The 19,511-nt window shown below is 43.1% G+C and overlaps 1 protein-coding gene across 2 annotated transcripts in view; it reads left to right on the top strand.

Annotated features, from left to right (window-relative positions):
* The window catches only part of PLXNA1 (plexin A1), a 297,154-nt gene that overhangs the window by 257,075 nt on the left and 20,568 nt on the right, over window positions 1-19,511 (top strand). For both annotated transcript variants that reach the window (XM_074198439.1, XM_074198440.1), the window contains exons 26-31: window positions 1,002-1,105; window positions 3,293-3,389; window positions 4,094-4,284; window positions 6,742-6,911; window positions 15,079-15,291; window positions 17,558-17,708. In XM_074198439.1, coding sequence (XP_074054540.1) covers window positions 1,002-1,105; window positions 3,293-3,389; window positions 4,094-4,284; window positions 6,742-6,911; window positions 15,079-15,291; window positions 17,558-17,708 — 926 coding nt within the window. The remainder of the gene's footprint in view (window positions 1-1,001; window positions 1,106-3,292; window positions 3,390-4,093; window positions 4,285-6,741; window positions 6,912-15,078; window positions 15,292-17,557; window positions 17,709-19,511) is intronic.

The raw sequence follows: 19,511 nt of genomic DNA, 5'->3' as shown, positions 1-19,511 counted from the left end.
AAAACAAAAGTGCTATCTTTAGTTAGAAGAATCTCAGGAAGCCTCTAAGGAGCCCGCAACCTGACTGGTGAAGCAAAATATACACCTGTGAAATAATTTACTAATGGTACAAGGTGATGAGTTGTGGTGGGAAAGGGTTAGGGGACAGTGAATAAAGGCTCTGGAGCTTGTGGGGAAGTGAGAAGTCTATCTTCAGAGGACAGTGAGAAACCTGACCCAACAGGAGCAGAGGATGCCTCTGAGGAAAGGAGGATGGCCACACTGGGGTGGGCTGTGAAGCCAGGCTAAAACTATGCCTTGATACCATCAGTAATAGGGAGCCACAGTAGGTACTTGAACAGAGGAGTGATAGGAACATATCTGGGAGGCTTCTGAGTGAATTTGGTGACAATGGTTTCTGAGAATCATAGATTTAGAGCTTTACGGGACAGTAGAGGTCATTCAACATAGCCCTGCTATTTTACAGATGAGGCAAAAGAGACCTGGAAGGGTCAAATGACTTATCTAGTTAGAACTAGTGATAGACATGGTCTTTTAAAGTCATTTAAGACTCCCCAACCAGTCTTCCCCTGTAGCACACGAAGTCCTTTTTCTCTTTCCCACCAAAATAATCACATGGGACTTGAGAATGCTTGGGATCAGAAATAGCCATAGCTGGATGGGGCTGAGCTTGGCCTCTCTCGGACGTTTCTTAAGCCAGGAGAATACCTATATGGATGCATTCTAGGCTGAGTATATTCAAGATAATTTCCCAGCATCATGACCCCAGGAGGGAAAGGATCCAAGTGGCCAGTCCTCCCCTGCTCTTCTGGGTGGGGTCATGAAAGCAGCAGGGGTGCCAACTCCTTAACTTGGTTCCCTCTCTTGACCTATCTAAGGAAGCCCCGATCAGGGGAGGATAAGAACAGAAGAACCACTGCCACCCTCCCTGTCTTAGGCTTATTGAATTACTGACTCTGCCTGGCTATCAATCTTCCCCTGATCTTTCTCCCATTGTATAGAGTGGCGCCAGGGCCGGATGGCCAGAATCATCCTGCAAGATGAGGACGTAACCACCAAGATAGACAATGACTGGAAGAGACTCAATACCCTGGCCCATTATCAGGTAAGGCTGCAGAATTGACTTTTCAGTGTTCTGCAGAGTCATTTTAATGGGTGTGGGTTAGAATGTTAGAATTAAAAAAAGACTTTAGAACATAGAATATCAGAGTGGGAGGGACATTAGAAGACAGAATGTTAGGACTAGAAAAGAGACCGTAGCTATCATTTAAGCCAGAGACATTATCTCACTGAAGAGGAAAATTAAAGCTCACTTCCATTGCTCCTATGATTTCTTTTCCTGCAACATTTCTCAGCATCCACCCCACCTTTGGATTCTCACTTCCCCTCTGCGGTTCAAGTCCTCATTTCCTATTACAGTAACTCCCTCACCTACCTCTCTGCCTTGGATCTCTTCCCAAGCTAATCTTGCTTTTTTGTGTCTCCAAAATAATTTTTTCTAAATTCTCATCCCTCCCCTGCTCAAGCACCTCCCTTGACTCCCAATGTCTTATTGAATTGAATACAAATATCACAGTCTGGTTTTCAGGCAAGGCTTCCTTCCAACTTTGTCTCTCTTTGCTCTTAGCCAATTGGGGCCACTGAACATTCCCCAAATTTGTCCTCTCCATGTCTGACTCTGTGTTTTTACCCCATATGACCCCTGCACCTGGAATGCCCTCTCCCACCTGGCTCAGCTGCTCCCTCTTCCATTGTGCCATCTTTGATCCTCCAAACCTTTTCTGAAACCCTGGATGCTTCATTTGCTCTTTTCCTATGACACTTGTTTTTTTCTTTGTTGCAATTACTTTTATGCTTTTCTTAATCCTTCTGTGTTACAACATCCTTGAGGTATGTGGAGAGAAAGGGGGGGGTACATCATGCTTATACTTTTCCCTGTTTGCCTAGTGCTTTGTACATCCTGTATGACATCTGGGTGTCACTGGACTTGGAAACCAGGAAGATCTGAATTCAAATCCTGCCTCAGACTTTTGCTAGTTGTGTGACTCTGGACAAATCCCTTAACTTCTTTCAGTCTCCTTTTCTCATCCTATATAAAATGTGGAAAATAATACCCTCTATCTCTCAGTTGTCAGGAGAATTAGATGAGGTAACATGTAAAGCTCTCTAAACTGTGATATAAATATTATTTTTATTATTACTTTAAATGCTCTATCAGTATTGACTTGAATAATTTGTGAAAGGGTCTGTCCAAGGTTCACAGCAAGTTCACAGTAGAACAGACCTCAAACTTAGGCCTCCTGACTTCTTTCTAGTATACCATGTCCCTCATCTGCAAAATGGGGATAATAATGGCTCTCCAAGCCCTTCCCAGGGTTTTTTATTCATTCATTAAAAATTCATTGTGATACAATGCTTCAAAGACAATTCTGTAGGACCTTTGATGAAAAATACTCTCCACCTCCAAAGAGAAAACTGATGAATGCTGAGTACAGATTGAAGCAGACTTCTTACAAATTTTATTTTTTGCAGGTTTTTTGTGATATGAATAATCTAGAAATATATTTTGTATGATTTCATATGTATAATTGTGATTATATTGCTTGACTTCTCAATGACAGAGGAAGGGGCTAGAGGGAAGAAAATTTTTTTTAAATGCTAAAAATGAATAATACTTTTTAAAAGAAATGAAATTTCCTTGAGAGTTCAGAGCGTGTAGAGCCTTGGGAGGCAACGTGAGGTGGGGAAAGAAGACTACAGCACTATTTAGAAGCTTAAGTCAGCTCTCTGAAAAGCTACATTAGAGGAGGGAAGATAAGGCTTATGTACAGACCGCAACAGTATGAATGAAAATGGTACAAGCCCCATAAAAGCAGCTCTTCCAGAATGCTGTGGGAGCCCACTGCATGCAGTGGGAGGAGCAGGGTTTTGTGAAGAAGGTGCCATTTAAGTTGGTCCTTGAAGACTTTATAAGATGGAGATAGCGCCAGGAGAGAGCATCCCAGGCAGTGGCAGCGGCCCTCAGGACCTTGAAAGAATCCTCTGAAGATCTAAGATGTCATGAGGATCTATGGGGAAAGAAGTGAAGCCTGAAAAGCATGGTAGAATCCACAGTATAGTTATTGTGGGCTTGTTGTATTGTGCTGTGAGTAGGTTGGGGAGGGGCCACTGGTAAGCACTAAATTCAAACCATTGTTAGAATTATTATGGCCATTGCTTGACCATAAGACCTTCTGCCAGGTGCACCTGCTGGCCTGATCAGAGCCCTGACCCTTGACCTTTCTGACCATAGGTGACCGATGGCTCCTCAGTGGCCCTGGTACCCAAGCAGAACTCTGCCTATAATATCTCCAACTCCTCCACCTTCACCAAGTCCCTCAGCAGATACGGTGAGTAAATGGATAGTTCGCACTGGAATTGAGAACATCTGAATACTAATCCAGCCTCAGACATTTACTAGCTGTTACTTAACCTTTATCTGCCTCAGTTTTATGAGCTGTAAAATGGGTACAGTGAGAACACCTCCCTCCTAGGGTGTTTGAGGATCAAATGAGTTGATATTTTTAAAGTATTTTTGCTATATAAATGCTGTCATCTTTATCAATGAGCTACTATCACAAACTTTCTTCAGGCTAGGAAATACTCAGAAAAATTGAAGTGATTGTATGGGCTGGCATGTGGTATGACAACTAGCCTTCATGTTTCTCTGGAATCAATGAAAGAGTAAAAGAATCCAAAGTAAGGCACTGATACCTTGGTGTCTATGGGAATCTATTGCAAAGGCATGGGCAAGACTCTCTCAAGACCAAAAACCTTGGATGGATAGCAGTCTTCAGTCTGCTCAAAGTATGGATGATACTGCTGTTATCTGCTTCTTAGGGGACTTTTAGGCCAAATGTTTATTCAATTTCACTTGTATAACATAGCTATGGTCTTCTGTGAACTTTCCCACAGTGCTTAAAGCCAAGCAGACTCTACTAGGGGACCCATTGGTGTCACCTCATGAAGTAGAGCATAGGAGATGGGGAAGCTGTTGATGAGGGCCCCAACTAGGACAGGGGTGGGTCATGCCATGCTGTGTCTTCTCCACCAGAGAGCATGCTCAGGACCGCCAGCAGTCCAGACAGCCTGCGCTCTCGAACCCCGATGATCACACCTGACCTAGAGAGTGGCACCAAACTCTGGCACTTGGTCAAGAACCATGACCACTTAGACCAGCGGGAAGGGGACCGAGGCAGCAAGATGGTCTCTGAGATCTACCTGACACGGCTGTTGGCCACAAAGGTATGCCCTGGGGATCACACAGTGGGGAGTGATGACTGGGGGCTTTGTTGAAACTTTGGTTAAAGCCAATTGCTCAAATGACAGCCTGACAGAATTCAAAGAATACTAATAACTGTCTTTGGACTTCAAATACCTGGGTTTGAATTCTAGTTATGATTTTACTGATTGTGTGAAATTAGACCTCAGTTTCACCATCTGTCCAGTGAGGGGCTGGCCTAGATAACCTCTGACACCCCTTTCAGCTACTGTGATTCCAAGCTGAACTTGTCAGTTAGTAAGCATGAATTGAACATCTAGTTTAATATATTATACAGTGGAAGGTACATCGAGGTAGAAGACATAGCCCCCCAAGGAACATAGTCTTGAGTTGGAAGAGATTGCAGTTAATCATCTAGCCCAATTCAGGAATTCCCACAATTGCATCCTTGAAAAGTCACCATTTAGCCTCTTGAATACTTTCATTGATGGTGAATTCACTACTTTTTAAATCAGTCCATTGCATGTTTTTTTTTCCTAGAAGCTTACAAATATCCTGTACCCAACCTTCAACTGATACTGTTTCTGCCTTCTGGAAGATACCTCCTTCCTCTTCCTTTTGAGAATTACTTATTTGTTCATAGCTGTGAAGCTAGAAGAAGCCTTTACGTTATCTGCTTCAACCCTCTCATTTACAGATGAGGAAATAGATGTTTAATATGTTAAGTAACTTTCCCCAAGATCTCACAGATAGTAAATTGTAGCTAGAATTTAAACTTAAGGGGCAGCTAGGTGGCATAGTGGATAAAGCACAGGCCTTGGAGTCAGGAGTACCTGGGTTCAAATCCGGTCTCAGACACTTAATAATTACCTAGCTGTGTGGCCTTGGGCAAGCCACTTAACCCCATTTGCCTTGCAAAAAAACCCCGAAAAAAAATAGAATTTAAACTTAAGACCTTTGACTCAGAATCTAACGCTTGACACCATAAAAAATTATTTCTCAATTTCCAGGTTTTTAAAGTTATTGCTCAGTCCACTGAGTCAGAGACATTGTGGTGTCTCCCTTCCTCCTTCCTTCCTTCCTTCTTCCTCCCTCTCTCCTTTCCTTCCTTCCTACCTCCCTCCCTTCTTGATTTGGATTGGAGAAGAAGCACTAGGAGCTCAGATGAAATAGCAAGAACTGTGATCCCTTCCATTTTTCAGTCTCTGATCTCTCACTTCCAACAATTTGAACCTCAAAATGAAGGAGACCAACTCACTGTGACTTGTATCCTTCATAGCGTATCAAGGCTTAGTCTTTAGGAATATAACATTTAGAGCTGGAGGAGATCCTAAAACTTAGATCTAATCAAACCCCATGTCTTTTTCAGAGGAGGAAATTGATTGCCAGAGGAAGATGAAGTGACTCATTTCCTTTTTTCAGGCCTCAGTATCTTTATCTGTAAATTGGGGATTATAATCTCCTCCCTTATAAGGAGTTCTTTACACGATGTAGGTAAAAACCTCTCAAAACTATTAAAGCACTTTGGAAAAGATTGAAGGGGTTGTTGTGAATTCCTTAGACCTCCTTTGAGAAATCTGCTTTGCTCCCATAGTTGTTGACTAGGAAAATATATGTAAATCCATTTGTACACCTTCCAGTTCTAGAAAATGAACTCAGCCATCCTTGTCCCAAGGTAATAGTCAGTGATGATTGGGTCAGATATTCATGTACCAAGTTCACACCTCCCTATATTTGGGGCACAAAGGATGTGGTGGGTAGAAGGGTAGAATGTTAGTTCACAGATTTCAATCTCATTTTTCTTCCAGTAGAAAGCTACCTTATTTCCTGTTTTTCTTGGCCTTGACTAAAGAATGTTGAGCACATCCCTGTAGATGACAAACCCTCTGATTTCCCCATCTAGGGAGTAGTTGGAGAAACCCATCATCTGTAAAGAATGGGGACCACAGGGAGGCTAGGTGGCGCAGTGGATAGACTACCAGCCCTGGTGTCAGGAGTACCTGAGTTCAAATCCAGCCTCAGACACTTAATAATTACCTAGCTGTGTGGCCTTGGGCAAGCCACTTGACCCCATTTGCCTTGCAAAAACCTAAAAAAAAAAAGAATGGGGACCAGCATCTTGTCTCTCATCACTGTTCAAGGCTATGCCCTTGAGACATTATCAGTTATGCCTCCCCTGTTTGGAGGATTTATATGTTCCAATTCACAGTCTCTTGTCCACTTTTCTTTGTCAGTCAAGGGTCTTAGTCTTTGTCTAGGATTAGGAATCACCTTGTACCCAATTATGTGGGTGGATGAAGGTAGGTCTTTGTGTGATCCCAGTTAGGACTCTTTATGTATATGGCTTTAGCCTATGGTCACCAAATAAAGCTATAGCTGAGACAAATTCATGACCTCAGCCTTAGTGGGACCATGCTATCAACAGTAAGCTAATACTTCTTAGTGAACTGAACTTCCTTTTTCCTCCTGCCCACCTCCAGGGGACCTTACAGAAGTTTGTGGATGACCTGTTTGAGACCATCTTCAGCACAGCTCACAGGGGGAGTGCTCTCCCCCTTGCAATCAAGTACATGTTTGATTTCCTGGATGAGCAAGCTGACAAACACCAGATCCATGACTATGATGTTCGGCATACCTGGAAAAGCAACTGGTAAGTGGTAGTCCGTCTGTTTTATGTAGATGGGGTCAGGAGAGGGGGATGGAGTCCAGACTAAAGAAGACAACAGAACGGGTTAAGGGGAAAATTCTATCAGCCTTTTTAGTGAGAACCCAACTTAAAGATATTTTATTGTTTCCTAGTAGGAGGGAGTAGGTTAAATACTGAAAAGAACTTTTCATTACTATAGAGAAAACCTTAAAAATAGTGGAAAGAGCCTTGGGCCTGGAGTCAGTAAGCAAGGGTCTAAGCTATGACTTTTTCATTCATTCATTTTGTAAACCAACCTCTCCCCACCTCAGTTTCTTCACCTGTAAGCACAAAATGTCATAATAACTTCCACTGTCTCATGGAAGGATCTCATATGAAAATCTATGCAAGGGTTTCTATAATTGCAAAGTGCTATATAAATGTCAACTGTTATTACCTATTCCAGAACTTAGAATTGGAGTGGGATACTGAGCGACACCTAAAGAGTAGGATATGGTTATCCTGTTCAAGGTCTCTTCCTGTTTGAAGAGGTTGTGGTGTCTGTCCATGGTACTGACCTTTTGTAGGGCAGTGTCAGGTTGTCCCTCCTTTGGCTATTGGAGGTTACTCTCAGCTGTGACTTATGCTATGGGGGGGGGGGGGGCATTCTGATCCCTGCCTCTTCCTAGGTGAAGAGGTAGTCTGCAGTCCTGGCAATCAAATCCAGGGAACATCCCTTGATAGGATTATGTAGCTCAGCATTATAGTCAGTGTCCTGACTTCCCCTTGATCGACATTCATTCATTCATTGACATTTTTGAACATCTGTTTGGTGTTCATCTTTGTGGACAGTTTTACCTAATAGCTGGTATTTGTTTAGGACTTTGAGGTTTGCCAAAGGCTGTGCAAATGTTATCCTTATGACAATCCTGGGAGGTTGGTGTTATTAATATCTCCATTTTCAGATGAGGAAACTGAGGCAAACAGCTCAGGGTCACAGAACTAGGATGTGTCAGAAGCAGGAGGCAAGCCTGGAGTCTTCTAGACTCCAGGTCCAGCACTCTACCCATTGTGATACCAAACTGCCCCAGTGCCCTATGAGCTATATGACATAATTCCATAGTTTTTCCTCTATGCGCTATTTTTCTTTCTACCTCTAAATGTCCCTTGATCTACATTCTTTCTTTCATTCACAGACATTTATTTAGTGCCTCTTCCTCTCCCAGCAGTACCAATGATTTGCTTGTGGATTATGTGATAAGATTCTGTTATTGATATTCTCTCTGTGTTACATTTTTCCATCTGTCCCTCTGAATGTCCCCTGATCTACTCATCATTCACTCATTCATTCACAGACATTTATTAAGCACCTGTTCTTTATTCATCCTTGTTTATGAGAGGGAAGAAACCAGGATTGATACCATCAGAATGATGCAAAAGATAAGACACAAATACTGAACCATAAGAAAGGGTGTTTGAAGTGAGGGTTCAGAAGTTCAGTAATATATGGGGAAAGGCTCTATAAACTGAAGCCATGGTATGTTTGATTGTTATGAAGTGCCATAAGAAGAACATGAGAGTGTAGAAAGGATTCGGATGGGGCAAGATCTTATTAAACTGGAAGCACTCTGGAAGGCTTCATGGAGGAAGGGACACGGGAGCTGCCCTTTGAAGCAGGGTTTCTGGATTATAGCCGGAGATAGTCTGGTGAAGGAGCCACAGGGAGGCAGGAGACTGGGATAGTAGTCCCAGCTCTCCCACTTACTTACCCTATGACCTTGGGCCAGCTTACTTCCCCACTTTGTGCCCTCAGTTTCCTCACCTGGAGGCTGGTGGCACAGTAAATAGAGCAGTTAGTTAGTCAGGAAGATCAGAGCTCAAAAGTGACCTCAGGCACTAATTTTAGAGATTGAAATGACTTTAGTTTGTGCTAAATGATGGGGATGCAAAATAGGTAAAAGTCCCTTCTTGAGGAGTCCCCATTCCACTGGAGGTTAACAAGACTCACAATCAAGGGCCTTGCTCTGTCTCAGACCCTCCCTCCCTCCAATCCTATTCACACATAAGAAGTTATAATACTGGAAAGGGAGAGGATTAAGGGGAGGGGGCTAGACCAAGACCAACCCCATGACTGAGCTCCAAAGGCAGACTCATCCAAAGCCCTGGTACAGTCAATCCTTTCTTTCCTTCCCTACAACCCCTCCCACATCAACCCCCTGGAGTTAGAACTGAGGTTTAGAGGGGGAAAGTCCAACTGAGAATTCAATGTAAGTGCATTTGCTTTTCTGTCTCTTCACTGCTTCCTGCTATTGCCTCTCCAACCGCCTCCTCCCTCCCCTCCAATCTCCTCCTTAGTGAAAGACCTGTCCCCATGCCTGGCATTGATAACGAGGCAGCCACATAGGCCTCAGACAGCCCTGCAACTAGCAGCAAGGAGCTGGGCAGGGAGGGGGGCATCTCTAAATGGAGACATGAGCGGCCAGAGCAGTCGCAACTGGTTCATCACTCACCCTTATGTCTTGAAGTCAGGGGGTGGCGTGAGGGGGTTGAGGACAATCAAACGAGCCCCATTCAGCAGGGCCCTAAGGTGTGGTTTCTCTGCATACTAATGCCACCTTTCCACTAATTCTTATCCAGCCTGCATAGTCCATTTCTGGAAGCAATTTCTTTCATTGATGGGGAGGGAGGGAGGGTGGGAGGGAGGGAGAGAGAGAGAGAGAGAGAGAGAGACAGAGACAGAGACAGAGACACAGAGACACAGAGACAGAGACACTTGGAGAGAAAGAGACAGAAAGAAACAGACTGAGAGGGACAGGGCGGGATTTGCACATACATGACTGTCAATGTACTTTGGATTTTATCTAATCATATGTGCCTGAATCTTACAAACATGCTTCTTGAATAGGAGTCCCATGGATAGGATCATAGATTTAGAACTGTAAAGGACCTTAAAAATCATCAAACTCAACCCTTCAATTTAGAGATGAGAAAATCGAGTACCAGAGAAGTGATTTCTCCAATGTCACACAGCTAATATTTATCAAGGGCTGAAATTCAAACCCAGGTCTTTCTGACACCTAGTCTTAAGTTCTGTCTGCTCCTCTTCTATCCCTCTCTTATCTGCCTCTCTCTCTCTCTCTCTCAGTCTCCCAATCACTATAAGTTCTGAGGTGCCTTCCATCTCTAACATTCTCTTTTCTAAGGTCCCTTATATCTCTAACACTTGGCATTTCTAAGGTCCCTTCCAAGCTTTGACATTCTATGGATCATGAATCTCCAGTGATATAATTTCAACTTATAGTTGTACCATACATTTTGCAATCAGGAGGCCAGCTCTGTGTGACTCATGTCCCATCATTTAGGCATTGCTCTGCGCTCCCATTGTGTAAGGCTGATCTTGAAATCAGGTACAGGCTTAGGTGTCCAGACATTGGGTTTTGTATTTGGGTCTGTATTTCCTCTATCACCCCAGTTAATTCAGAGAAATCTTCCTCCAGATCTGGTAGAATGTATTCCTGTCCATATATGGCTAGAGATTGCCAATACAGAAGTATGAGGCTTTTTCTTTGTTATTATTTATAGATTGACTGTCAGCTGCCCCAGTCGGCCTTGAGAATGCAGTCTGTATTTACTACGGATGTAGTCCTTGATAATGTAATATGCCACCTGCCATAGGTGTGAGAATAGGCCCATGTACAAACATGCATCTTTGACCCTGTCTCAGATTGTCTGTGTGTGTTTGACTGTGCCTGGGGAGGTCTCTGAATACCTGGCTACCTGTGGATTTGACCTGGAGTAGTGTGTGTGTGTGTGTGTGTGTGTGTGTGTGTGTGTGTATGTGTGTTCATGTTCGTGCACAGATGTAGACACAGAAAAGATCTCAGAGGTCTTCTTATCCAGCTCCCCCTTCATTTCATAGATGGGGAAACCAAGGCATAGCACAGGGAAGTGATTTGCTCAGAGGCAGCAATTCAAGACTTTTTTCTCCACCACACTAGCTGCCTCTATGTTTCCATGTCTACATTGCTTTGTTTTTTTGACATGTTTTATTTTCTTTTTCACCTGAAATTTCACTGGAATTGAGAAAATTCTTCTACCAATGCATATCTGTAACTGCAGTAGAATTTGGTGTTGGCTAGAGTCCCAGAGGTTGTGACTTAGCCAGGGCCACCGAGTCAGTGGGTATCATGGGTGGACCTTAGGATCATAAAGCATCATAGTTCTAGAGCTAAATGAAAAACCTTAGAGGTTATTTAATACAATTCCATCTCTTTTGGTGGGGAGGCAATTGGGGGTAAGTGACATGCCCAGGGTCATGCAACTAATATTCACCTGAGGCTAGAACTCAGGTCCTCTCTCCAGGGCTTGTATTCTATCTCCCAATCCCCTTTAAAGGAAAGGAAAGCTAAGCTCAGAGATTTGCCCAGGGTCACACTAGGTGCAAGTGACAGAACCAGAGTTTAATATTCTGACACCTGACTTCTCCTCAGACCCCAAATTAGTTTCTAGCTACTGTATCATGCCGTCTCTGGAACCCAGCTCTTCCTGCTTCTGAAACTGGCTTTCCATCCTCTAACCCATGTTCCCTTTCAATACATTCTGCCCCCACAATTCAGTGAATTCCCATAGGTTCTTCTGCCAAATAGACTCATGTCATTTTTGCAAACAAGGTAAACTCAGGCACTGGAGTATAGGAGACATAAGCCCTAGCTCCCTTATAACAGATTTTGTAAAAAGCAAATGAAGTAACTTCTTTATGGAGGTGGGAGACTGTAGGTGTAGAATCTTGCATTGGTCTATGCAATATGTTCTAACATGATTTATAGTTTGATTTATTTGTTGTTGTTGCAGAATTACTCTTTTTTTCCCTCTTTCTCTTTTATAAGTCTTTATTGCAAGGGATAGTTTCTTGGGTAGTGGAGAGGGAAAGGATATATTTGAAAAGGAGAGTGATATAAAAGGAATAATTATCCATTTATAAGAATTTTTTAAAAATATGAAGACCTTTTCCTCTCCATTAATCTTCCCTTCAGGCCAATTTCTGCCTCTGTCCCTTCTAAGAATTATGGCTAGACTGAAAATAGGACCTAATGTGGTTTGGGGGATGGAATTGAGGACCCAGAAGGGGTCTTTAAATAAAAACAGGAGGCAGGAAAAAAAGGAAGTATGGATGGCCTGTTTAACATCAGGCTCTTAGACTTGGGGAATGGTTGGGGCACCTGATGTGGGGATTTGCATTATCAAAATGACAGAACTAGAAGGGATGTCATTTTCAGATAAGGCCCAGAGAATGGAAATGAACTGCTCAAGGTGATTCTGCCAGTAAAAAGCATTGCTTGACTCTGACCCTTCAATCATACCTAACAAAGACTCCTAGGGCAAAGGTCATTAACTTCAGTTTACACATGAGTACTGAGGACATGGGACTGAACTCAGACCTCTTCAAAAATAAGACATTCCTAATTGACACTGATGTGGCACCTAAAGGTTGCAAATCATATTTCACACTTTCTTATACCCTTTGTTCTTCCTAAAAGGCCCAAGATTAATCGACTTGTTTGTTGTGATAATTCCACTGTCAATTGGGATTTGAACCCAAGTTCGAGGCTCTCCTGGACTGGTGCTCTCTGTCTACCTCTGTCTCCCCCCTCCTTTCTGTCTGTCTCTTTTTCTCTCTTCCTTCCTTACTTTTTCTCTCTCTCTCTCCCTTCTCTCCCCCTCTCTTGTTTTCTCTCCCATTCCTCTTTTTCTCCCTCTCTAATCTCACTCCCCAATAGAGGCCTTGTGGGGATTTGGAGAGATACAGACAATCTTTGGCTTAGAGTGATTTTATTTACAGTAATTCCTACTCACACTTTTCTACACATTATTAATAACACCTCCCTGACCATGTCATTACTTCCACACTTTATACAGTCAAGGTACAAACAGCATCACTCATTTAGTTAACTCCTTCATGTTTTACAGCTAAAAATACCCACTTTTCAGGTTTCAGGATTAAGGAGACTTCCCAGTCCCTTTCTCATGGGCCACTTCAGCTCCTTGGCTTTAGGCACAAGCCCTCTCCTGGGGTCTGTTAAACATATTTACTTATTTATGATCAGCCAATCTTCCATTGCAAGACTAAATCACACTAATTTATGAACTGATAACTTGCACTGGTGTATTAGGTCACAGGATTCGGGGTTTAAAGATCATGTAGTTCACCTTTATTTTGCAAATGGGGAAACTGAGACCCAGAGAGGTTGTCCAACATTACATGGGTAGATAGTAGAAGCTGGGATTTGAACTGAAGCCTTCAGAATTACTGTTTTCATCAACCACTACTAACTGATGATTGATTAGCAAGGTTTCTTAATTTCCTTCCTTCCTTTTCTTTTTCTGTCCTTTTTCATTCTCTTCTTCCTTTCACTCCTTTGTCTTTCTCTTTATCTCTTTTCTTTTTTCTCCATTCTTTCCTTCATTATTTCTTCTTTTTCCTTCCTCCTTCCCTTTTTCTTTCCTATCTCCCTTCCTATATAATAGACCCTCAGTCCTCATGGCAAGAAGAAACCTGGTATCACCTGCACAAGAATGAACACTGAATTAGCAGACGTGAATAATAAAAAAATTCATATTTCTATAAAACGTTGGGGTTTACAAAGTGCTTTTCTGGAAACAACCCCATAAGTTAGGTAGTTTAAGCATTTAAACTATAGATAAAGAAGCTGAGACTCTTAGCATCTAACTCTTTGGCTTGCTCAAACATCACATAACTAATGAACTTGTAAGGCAAACATCAAAATCCATGTCTTCTAACTCCAGGTCCAGTACTCTTTCCACTAAACCATACTACTGCTTTCGATCAGAAGTTGAGTCCTTGAGTAATCTTGGACTAACCCTTTCTCCTCTCTGGTCCTCAATTTCCTTATCTGTAAAACATGAGGCTGTATCTCAGATTCCTCCCATAAGCCTGTAATACTGATTTACAGGTGCTCTAATTCAAGAATCCTAATATACCTCTTACTCAGAGTCAGAAGCAGTCTCTCAGAATATGGTTAGATCTGAACCTGCAGTTGGTGACATATCTAGGAGAACTGACTAGAATTGGAGAGAGAACAGGGAGTCAGGCATTTTCTAGCAAGTGAACTTTCTTGACTCTCACCTGACCAGAAAGGCTTGACTGATAGAGTCTTTGATACCTTTAGAAAGTGAAAAAGTGAGGCTGTAGGAGCAAATAAAATGCTTATAACAAAATGGGCCAAGAAAACATAATCTCACTTAGTTCTTATCCAGAAGTGAATGTCTGATTTTGCATTTTAAGTCCATCACCTCTCTGGCAGGAGGTATGCAGTACATTAAATCTTTAGGCTTCTAGACTTATGGTTTTTCATTACTCAGAGTTGTTAACTCTATTATCATTCTGTTCTAATGTGTCTTTTAACCCTAAAATTCTGTTTGCTGATAACCCTTTCAGCTCTATCTTCATTCTGTTCTATTGTCTTTTAGCTCCATCTTTCTGTGTTCTAATATCTCTGTTCCATAATATCTAATGGCTTATTGCCTGTGTCAGCTCTAACACTCCTTGGCCATTTCAACTCTATCATCATTCATTTCAGCTCTGTGTCCTGTTGTCTGTTTCAGTTCTAGTTGTGTTCTAGTTCAGTTCTATCATCTTCTGTCTTTCAGCTCTGACACCTCTCTTCTATTGTCCATCTGAGCTCTATGATCATTCCATCCTATTGTCCATTTCAGCTCTTAGCATTGTTTTCTCCCTTCTGTTTCTAGCATTTTTTCCTGACGTACTGTAGGCCAATAATATCCTTTTCAACTTTACCATTTTATCTTCTAATGTCCCTGACATTCTGTTGTCCATTTCAGCTCTGTAATGTTCTCTTGTCTGTTCCAGCCCCAGCTCTCCGTGTTCTCTTGTCCATTCCAGCCCCAGCTGTCCATGTTCTCTTGTCCTTTCCGGCCCCAGCTCTCCGTGTTCTCTTGTCCATTCTGGCCCCAGCTCTCCATGTTCTCTTGTCCATTCCAGCTCTAGCCTTTCATGTTCTGTTTCAACTCTAAGGTTCAAGTATTTGTTTCATTTTAGTGCTTGATCCAGTGGAGAAGTCATATTTGTGTCCTATTTTCTAGAGCATTCCACTGACATATCTCCCTTTCTTCTTCCCCTGCTCCTGCTGCCTTGGTCCCTGCCCTTCCTCAGCCTACCTCTGCGCTTTTGGGTGAATGTGATCAAGAACCCACAGTTCGTGTTCGACATCCACAAGAATAGCATCACAGACGCCTGTCTGTCTGTGGTGGCCCAGACATTCATGGACTCCTGTTCCACCTCTGAGCACAAGCTGGGCAAAGACTCGCCCTCCAACAAGCTGCTGTATGCCAAGGACATCCCCAACTACAAGAGCTGGGTGGAGAGGTAAGTCTTGTTTCCTTTTGTCTGGGAAGGATCCTGCCCCCTCAAGATATTCCTTGGATGGATCTAGTGAGATTACCCTGCTTGCTTGCTCCCTGATCTCTGGTTCCTGGTGGCATGTTAGTAAACAGTGGATGGATGGCACAAGTTGGATGGTTGCCAGGGCCCCAGGGGGCTCTTGTGTTTGTATTGTGGTATGTCTGGACTCAATGATTGGGCCACCATCTTGTGACTGTGTATCTAAGTGTTGTCCTGACCTTTGTTGCAGTAAGTATATCTGGTGCATTATAATCATGTGGAGGCATGCGTTTTCCTCAGTGTTGATCTGTAGCTGATGCTCTGTGTATATGCCTCTATATGTGTGAGTATGATATCCTGGTGGACCTGTTAGTTAGTGGTGTCTGTGAGCGTATTTATCTGAATGTGAAGGTAGGGTATTAAAGTGAAGAATCTAAATGCTCAGGTTTGAATTGCATTTTGAATTCTTACTAATTGATGTGTTAAATCTCCTGAGTCTGTTTCCTTATCTGTAAAGTGGAGTACTTGTACTAGTAATCTACAGAACCATTGTGAGTAAAAATACTAGCATGTCCTGAGGTATTGTATGTGGTGGGAAGGTAAGGGAGCTGCAAAGGACAAAGAATCTGCTGACTTTGGTCCCTTATTCCAGATTTCACTGAGACCTGCCTCATCCACCATCCTCCCAATTTCCATAAGAATATAGAGTTGGACCTCTTACCCAGACCACATTTTTCTCCTTTCTTCTCTAGAATGGTCCCCCTGATCGAGAAGGTCCCCTCTGTGTTAGAGAAGTCATCCAACATGGCCAAGAGTCTCAGGTTCTTGGCATATGAGGATCATTTGAAGGCATGGGGGTTATGATCACTGTGTTAAAGTCTTTGAAGGGTTCCAGGTGACCACTGGAGGCCTTTCCTAGCCTAGGGAGTTCTGTAATTTGGAGTTTACTCTGAATGTTTCTTATCCTCAGAGAAAAGTTCTTAGGAACCTTAAGAGACCCGAGTAGCACAATGGTCAAGAGTCTGCCCTTGGAGGAGGGAAAGAAACTACCCTGTATCTCTGCTTAAAAAAACTGGTTATGCTTTATCTAAATGTGTTATTATAAAATATGACTTCTGGAAAAGTGAGGCATAGCTCTTTTAAGAGTCAGGTTTGCCAAGACTTAAAAATGAGTCATGTTCTTTTCCTGGGTGCTTGGTCCTAGATTCCTTTAAAAAATCTAAATATCATAATTCATGACTTAAAAAGTCTCAAAGCACCTGCTCACTTTACCTGTGGTTATTCTAAATCTGAGAGAGATTCTATCATCCTTAATGCTAACCCCAGAGTTCCAGCCCTTGACCTCCTGGTCTCCTCTCATCATGAACTTCCTTGCTTTATCTTTGTCCTATGCTTTGCAAATTCTTGAAGGTGTGTTTTCTAAATAAGGAAAAAAGAGTAAATTGAGGGATAATAGGGTTGCAGGTACATAAAAGGAAGTGCGCCAGTATGCTTTGGCTGGTTCTCAGATTTATCGGTCTCCACTACCACTGGTAAATCATGAACTATCTCATCTTCTGGAGCCATGTCCCATGTAGGACAGCCAGCTCTGAAATCGATAGGTGCCTGAGCAGAGGTAGTGTGGCAGAGTAGAGGGAGCTGACCCAAACACCCTCCCACCTCACCTCCTTGTCCTAGTTGGCCCTCTGACAGATGCTTCCCCCAGGCACCTCTCTGAAGTCTTTGCAGATTGCAGGAGTTTCCTCCCCTTGCTGTTCTTTATATTCAAGAAATCATAGACTTAGGCCCTAACTATATGTATCTCCTAGAAAGTTAGGAGGAGCCTCTGGAACATGCTGAGAGGAGGGAGGAAAAGTAAGGACCAGAGAAACTGTGTCCCTCCTAAGACCCTTTGTGGCAGAGTCAGGATTGGGCCCCAGAGCTTCTCTCCTCCTGCTGATATCCTGCTTCTGCTCTCCAAGCCACACTAGGTTGAGCATTAAGGATGTGGGTTTGAACCTGCTTGACCATTGGCAAGCCTTGAAAACCCTCCCAGGCCTCATTTTCCTAATATGTGTGAAATGGCATGGTTCAGTTTGCTTTCTCCTCTAAAGCCTGTGGTCCCCATAGGGACAGGGATATTGAGCTCAAATCAGCATTGGGCTCTGTTACTTCCTTGGCCCCATGGATTGTCCCCTTAGTCCTCTGTGATCCACATGGCCAAATTCTCTCTCTCTCCACTTATCAAACTCAAACTCCTGCCTTCCCACAGGTACTACTCAGATATCGCCAAGATGCCCGCAATCAGTGACCAAGACATGAGCGCCTACCTGGCAGAACAGTCACGGCTACACCTCAGCCAGTTCAACAGCATGAGTGCCCTACATGAGATCTACTCCTACATTACCAAGTACAAGGACGAGGTATGGAGCCCTTGCCCCAGATTACGTACCTGGGCCCCACAAGCTTCATTCTCTCCTTTCCTTGCCACCCTCCCAGTCCTCACCTAGAACTCTGGACTGTGAGGAATTGAGAGAGAGTTGCCACATAGCTTGATCATAGAATACATGGAGGATATTAAAATGGTTGGAAGACCTTGCCCAAGTGGAGGTATGTAAAAGTGAATGAGGTGAGACCAGCCAGTCGGGGTGACTGTTAATTATATCAACTGTAGGGATGTCTAGAGAAGTCATCTAACACAGCCAAGAGTCTCAAGTTCTTGGCATATGAGGATCATCTGAAGGCATGGGGGTCATGATCACTGGGTTAGTCTTTGAAGGGTTCCAAGTGACCACTGAAGGCTTTTCAGAGCTTTCTCTGAATGTTTCTTATCCTCAGAGAAAGGTTCTTAGGAATCTTAAGTGACCCAAGTAGCAATTATGAAAAGCTAAATCTACCCAACAATGCCACTTTGAAGTTCCTCTGTGTGATATCTAGAACTTGGGTGGGGGGGGGTCAGGAGGTGCCTCTAGGTAGCCGTATGTGTCTATGGCAATAAAGTCTTGAGTTCTGATGTCAGAGGAGAGCTAGAGGCCAAGACCAAAGGTCCCAGGGACTCCACCACTGAGAGGCAGTTGAGAGAGTTTTATTAGCAGCCTCCTATAGAGGGAGGAGGTAAACCAGGAGAAGGTTTGTGGCACCTGCTTCATGGTAAAAGGGAATGGGCAGGAGTCGGAATGTTTCGTGTTTACCTCCTCATCCTCCCAAGAATCAAGAGGAGGGTAGATGAAAGATTGGAAAGAGACTGGGGAGAAATCCTTTATTAATCATTTTTTAAATGCTTACTGAACAGTAGGCACTATTCTAAGCATTTGGCATAAAAAAAGAAAGTGGGGGGAAGGCAAAAAGAAAAACCAAAACTAGTCCTTACTCTCACATTCCACTGTAAATAACTAGGTTCATATAAGATACAGAGGAAACGAACAGTAATCTCCGCTATTTTAGTTGCTTTTCAGTTGTATCCAACTCTTTGTGACCTTCTTTGGGGTTTTCTTAGCAGAGATCCTGGAGTAGTTTTACCATTTCCTTCTCTAGTTCATTTTATGGATGAAGAAACTGAGGTTAAGTGACTTGCCCAGGGTCACATAGCAAGTAAATGTCTGAGGCTGTTTTAACTCAAATCTTCCCATCTCTAGGCCTCTGACTCTGGAGATCCACTGCATTACCTAGCTGTCCATTGACAGATAGAGGGGGGTCTGGGAAAGATCTCTTATAGAAGGTAATCTTTTAAAAAAGCTGGGGTAAGTGTGAGGGGACAGATGAAGAAGCAACATGTAAGAGAACTGGGTCTTCATTGCAGCTCTGCTCTTCATAAAAGTGGTTTTAAGGAATGTCCTCGCTCACTCTAAACCTCAGTTACCACCTTTGTAAACCGAAGGATGCCGGGACTTGAGGCTCTCTGAATCTGCCCTTCATTATCCAAGGTCCCCCTGCCCTGACATCCTCTAGAATGATCCTGGTTGTCGCCAATGGTCAGGGTAAGACCTGACTCTCCACCAGTTGGAATGCCCTACAGGGAGCAGCACCCCATCTGCTGTCATTTAGACTAATTAGCACTGTAAACCACTCTTCAAACACACTCCTAGAAATCCCTTATTAAAGCCATAAAATAAACAGCCATGATAAAAGATATCTCGCCCACAAGACTGCAAGTCTTTACAATTGCCCGTAAAACATGACCGCTAACGTGCTCTTGGTTGCCATGTCGCCGGGAACACTGGCTTCCC

Source organism: Macrotis lagotis, chromosome 8 (assembly GCF_037893015.1).
Source record: "Macrotis lagotis isolate mMagLag1 chromosome 8, bilby.v1.9.chrom.fasta, whole genome shotgun sequence".
NCBI lineage: Eukaryota > Metazoa > Chordata > Mammalia > Peramelemorphia > Peramelidae > Macrotis > Macrotis lagotis.
Note: the sequence above shows the minus strand (reverse complement) of the source record. Positions and strands in the feature narration are given on the sequence as shown.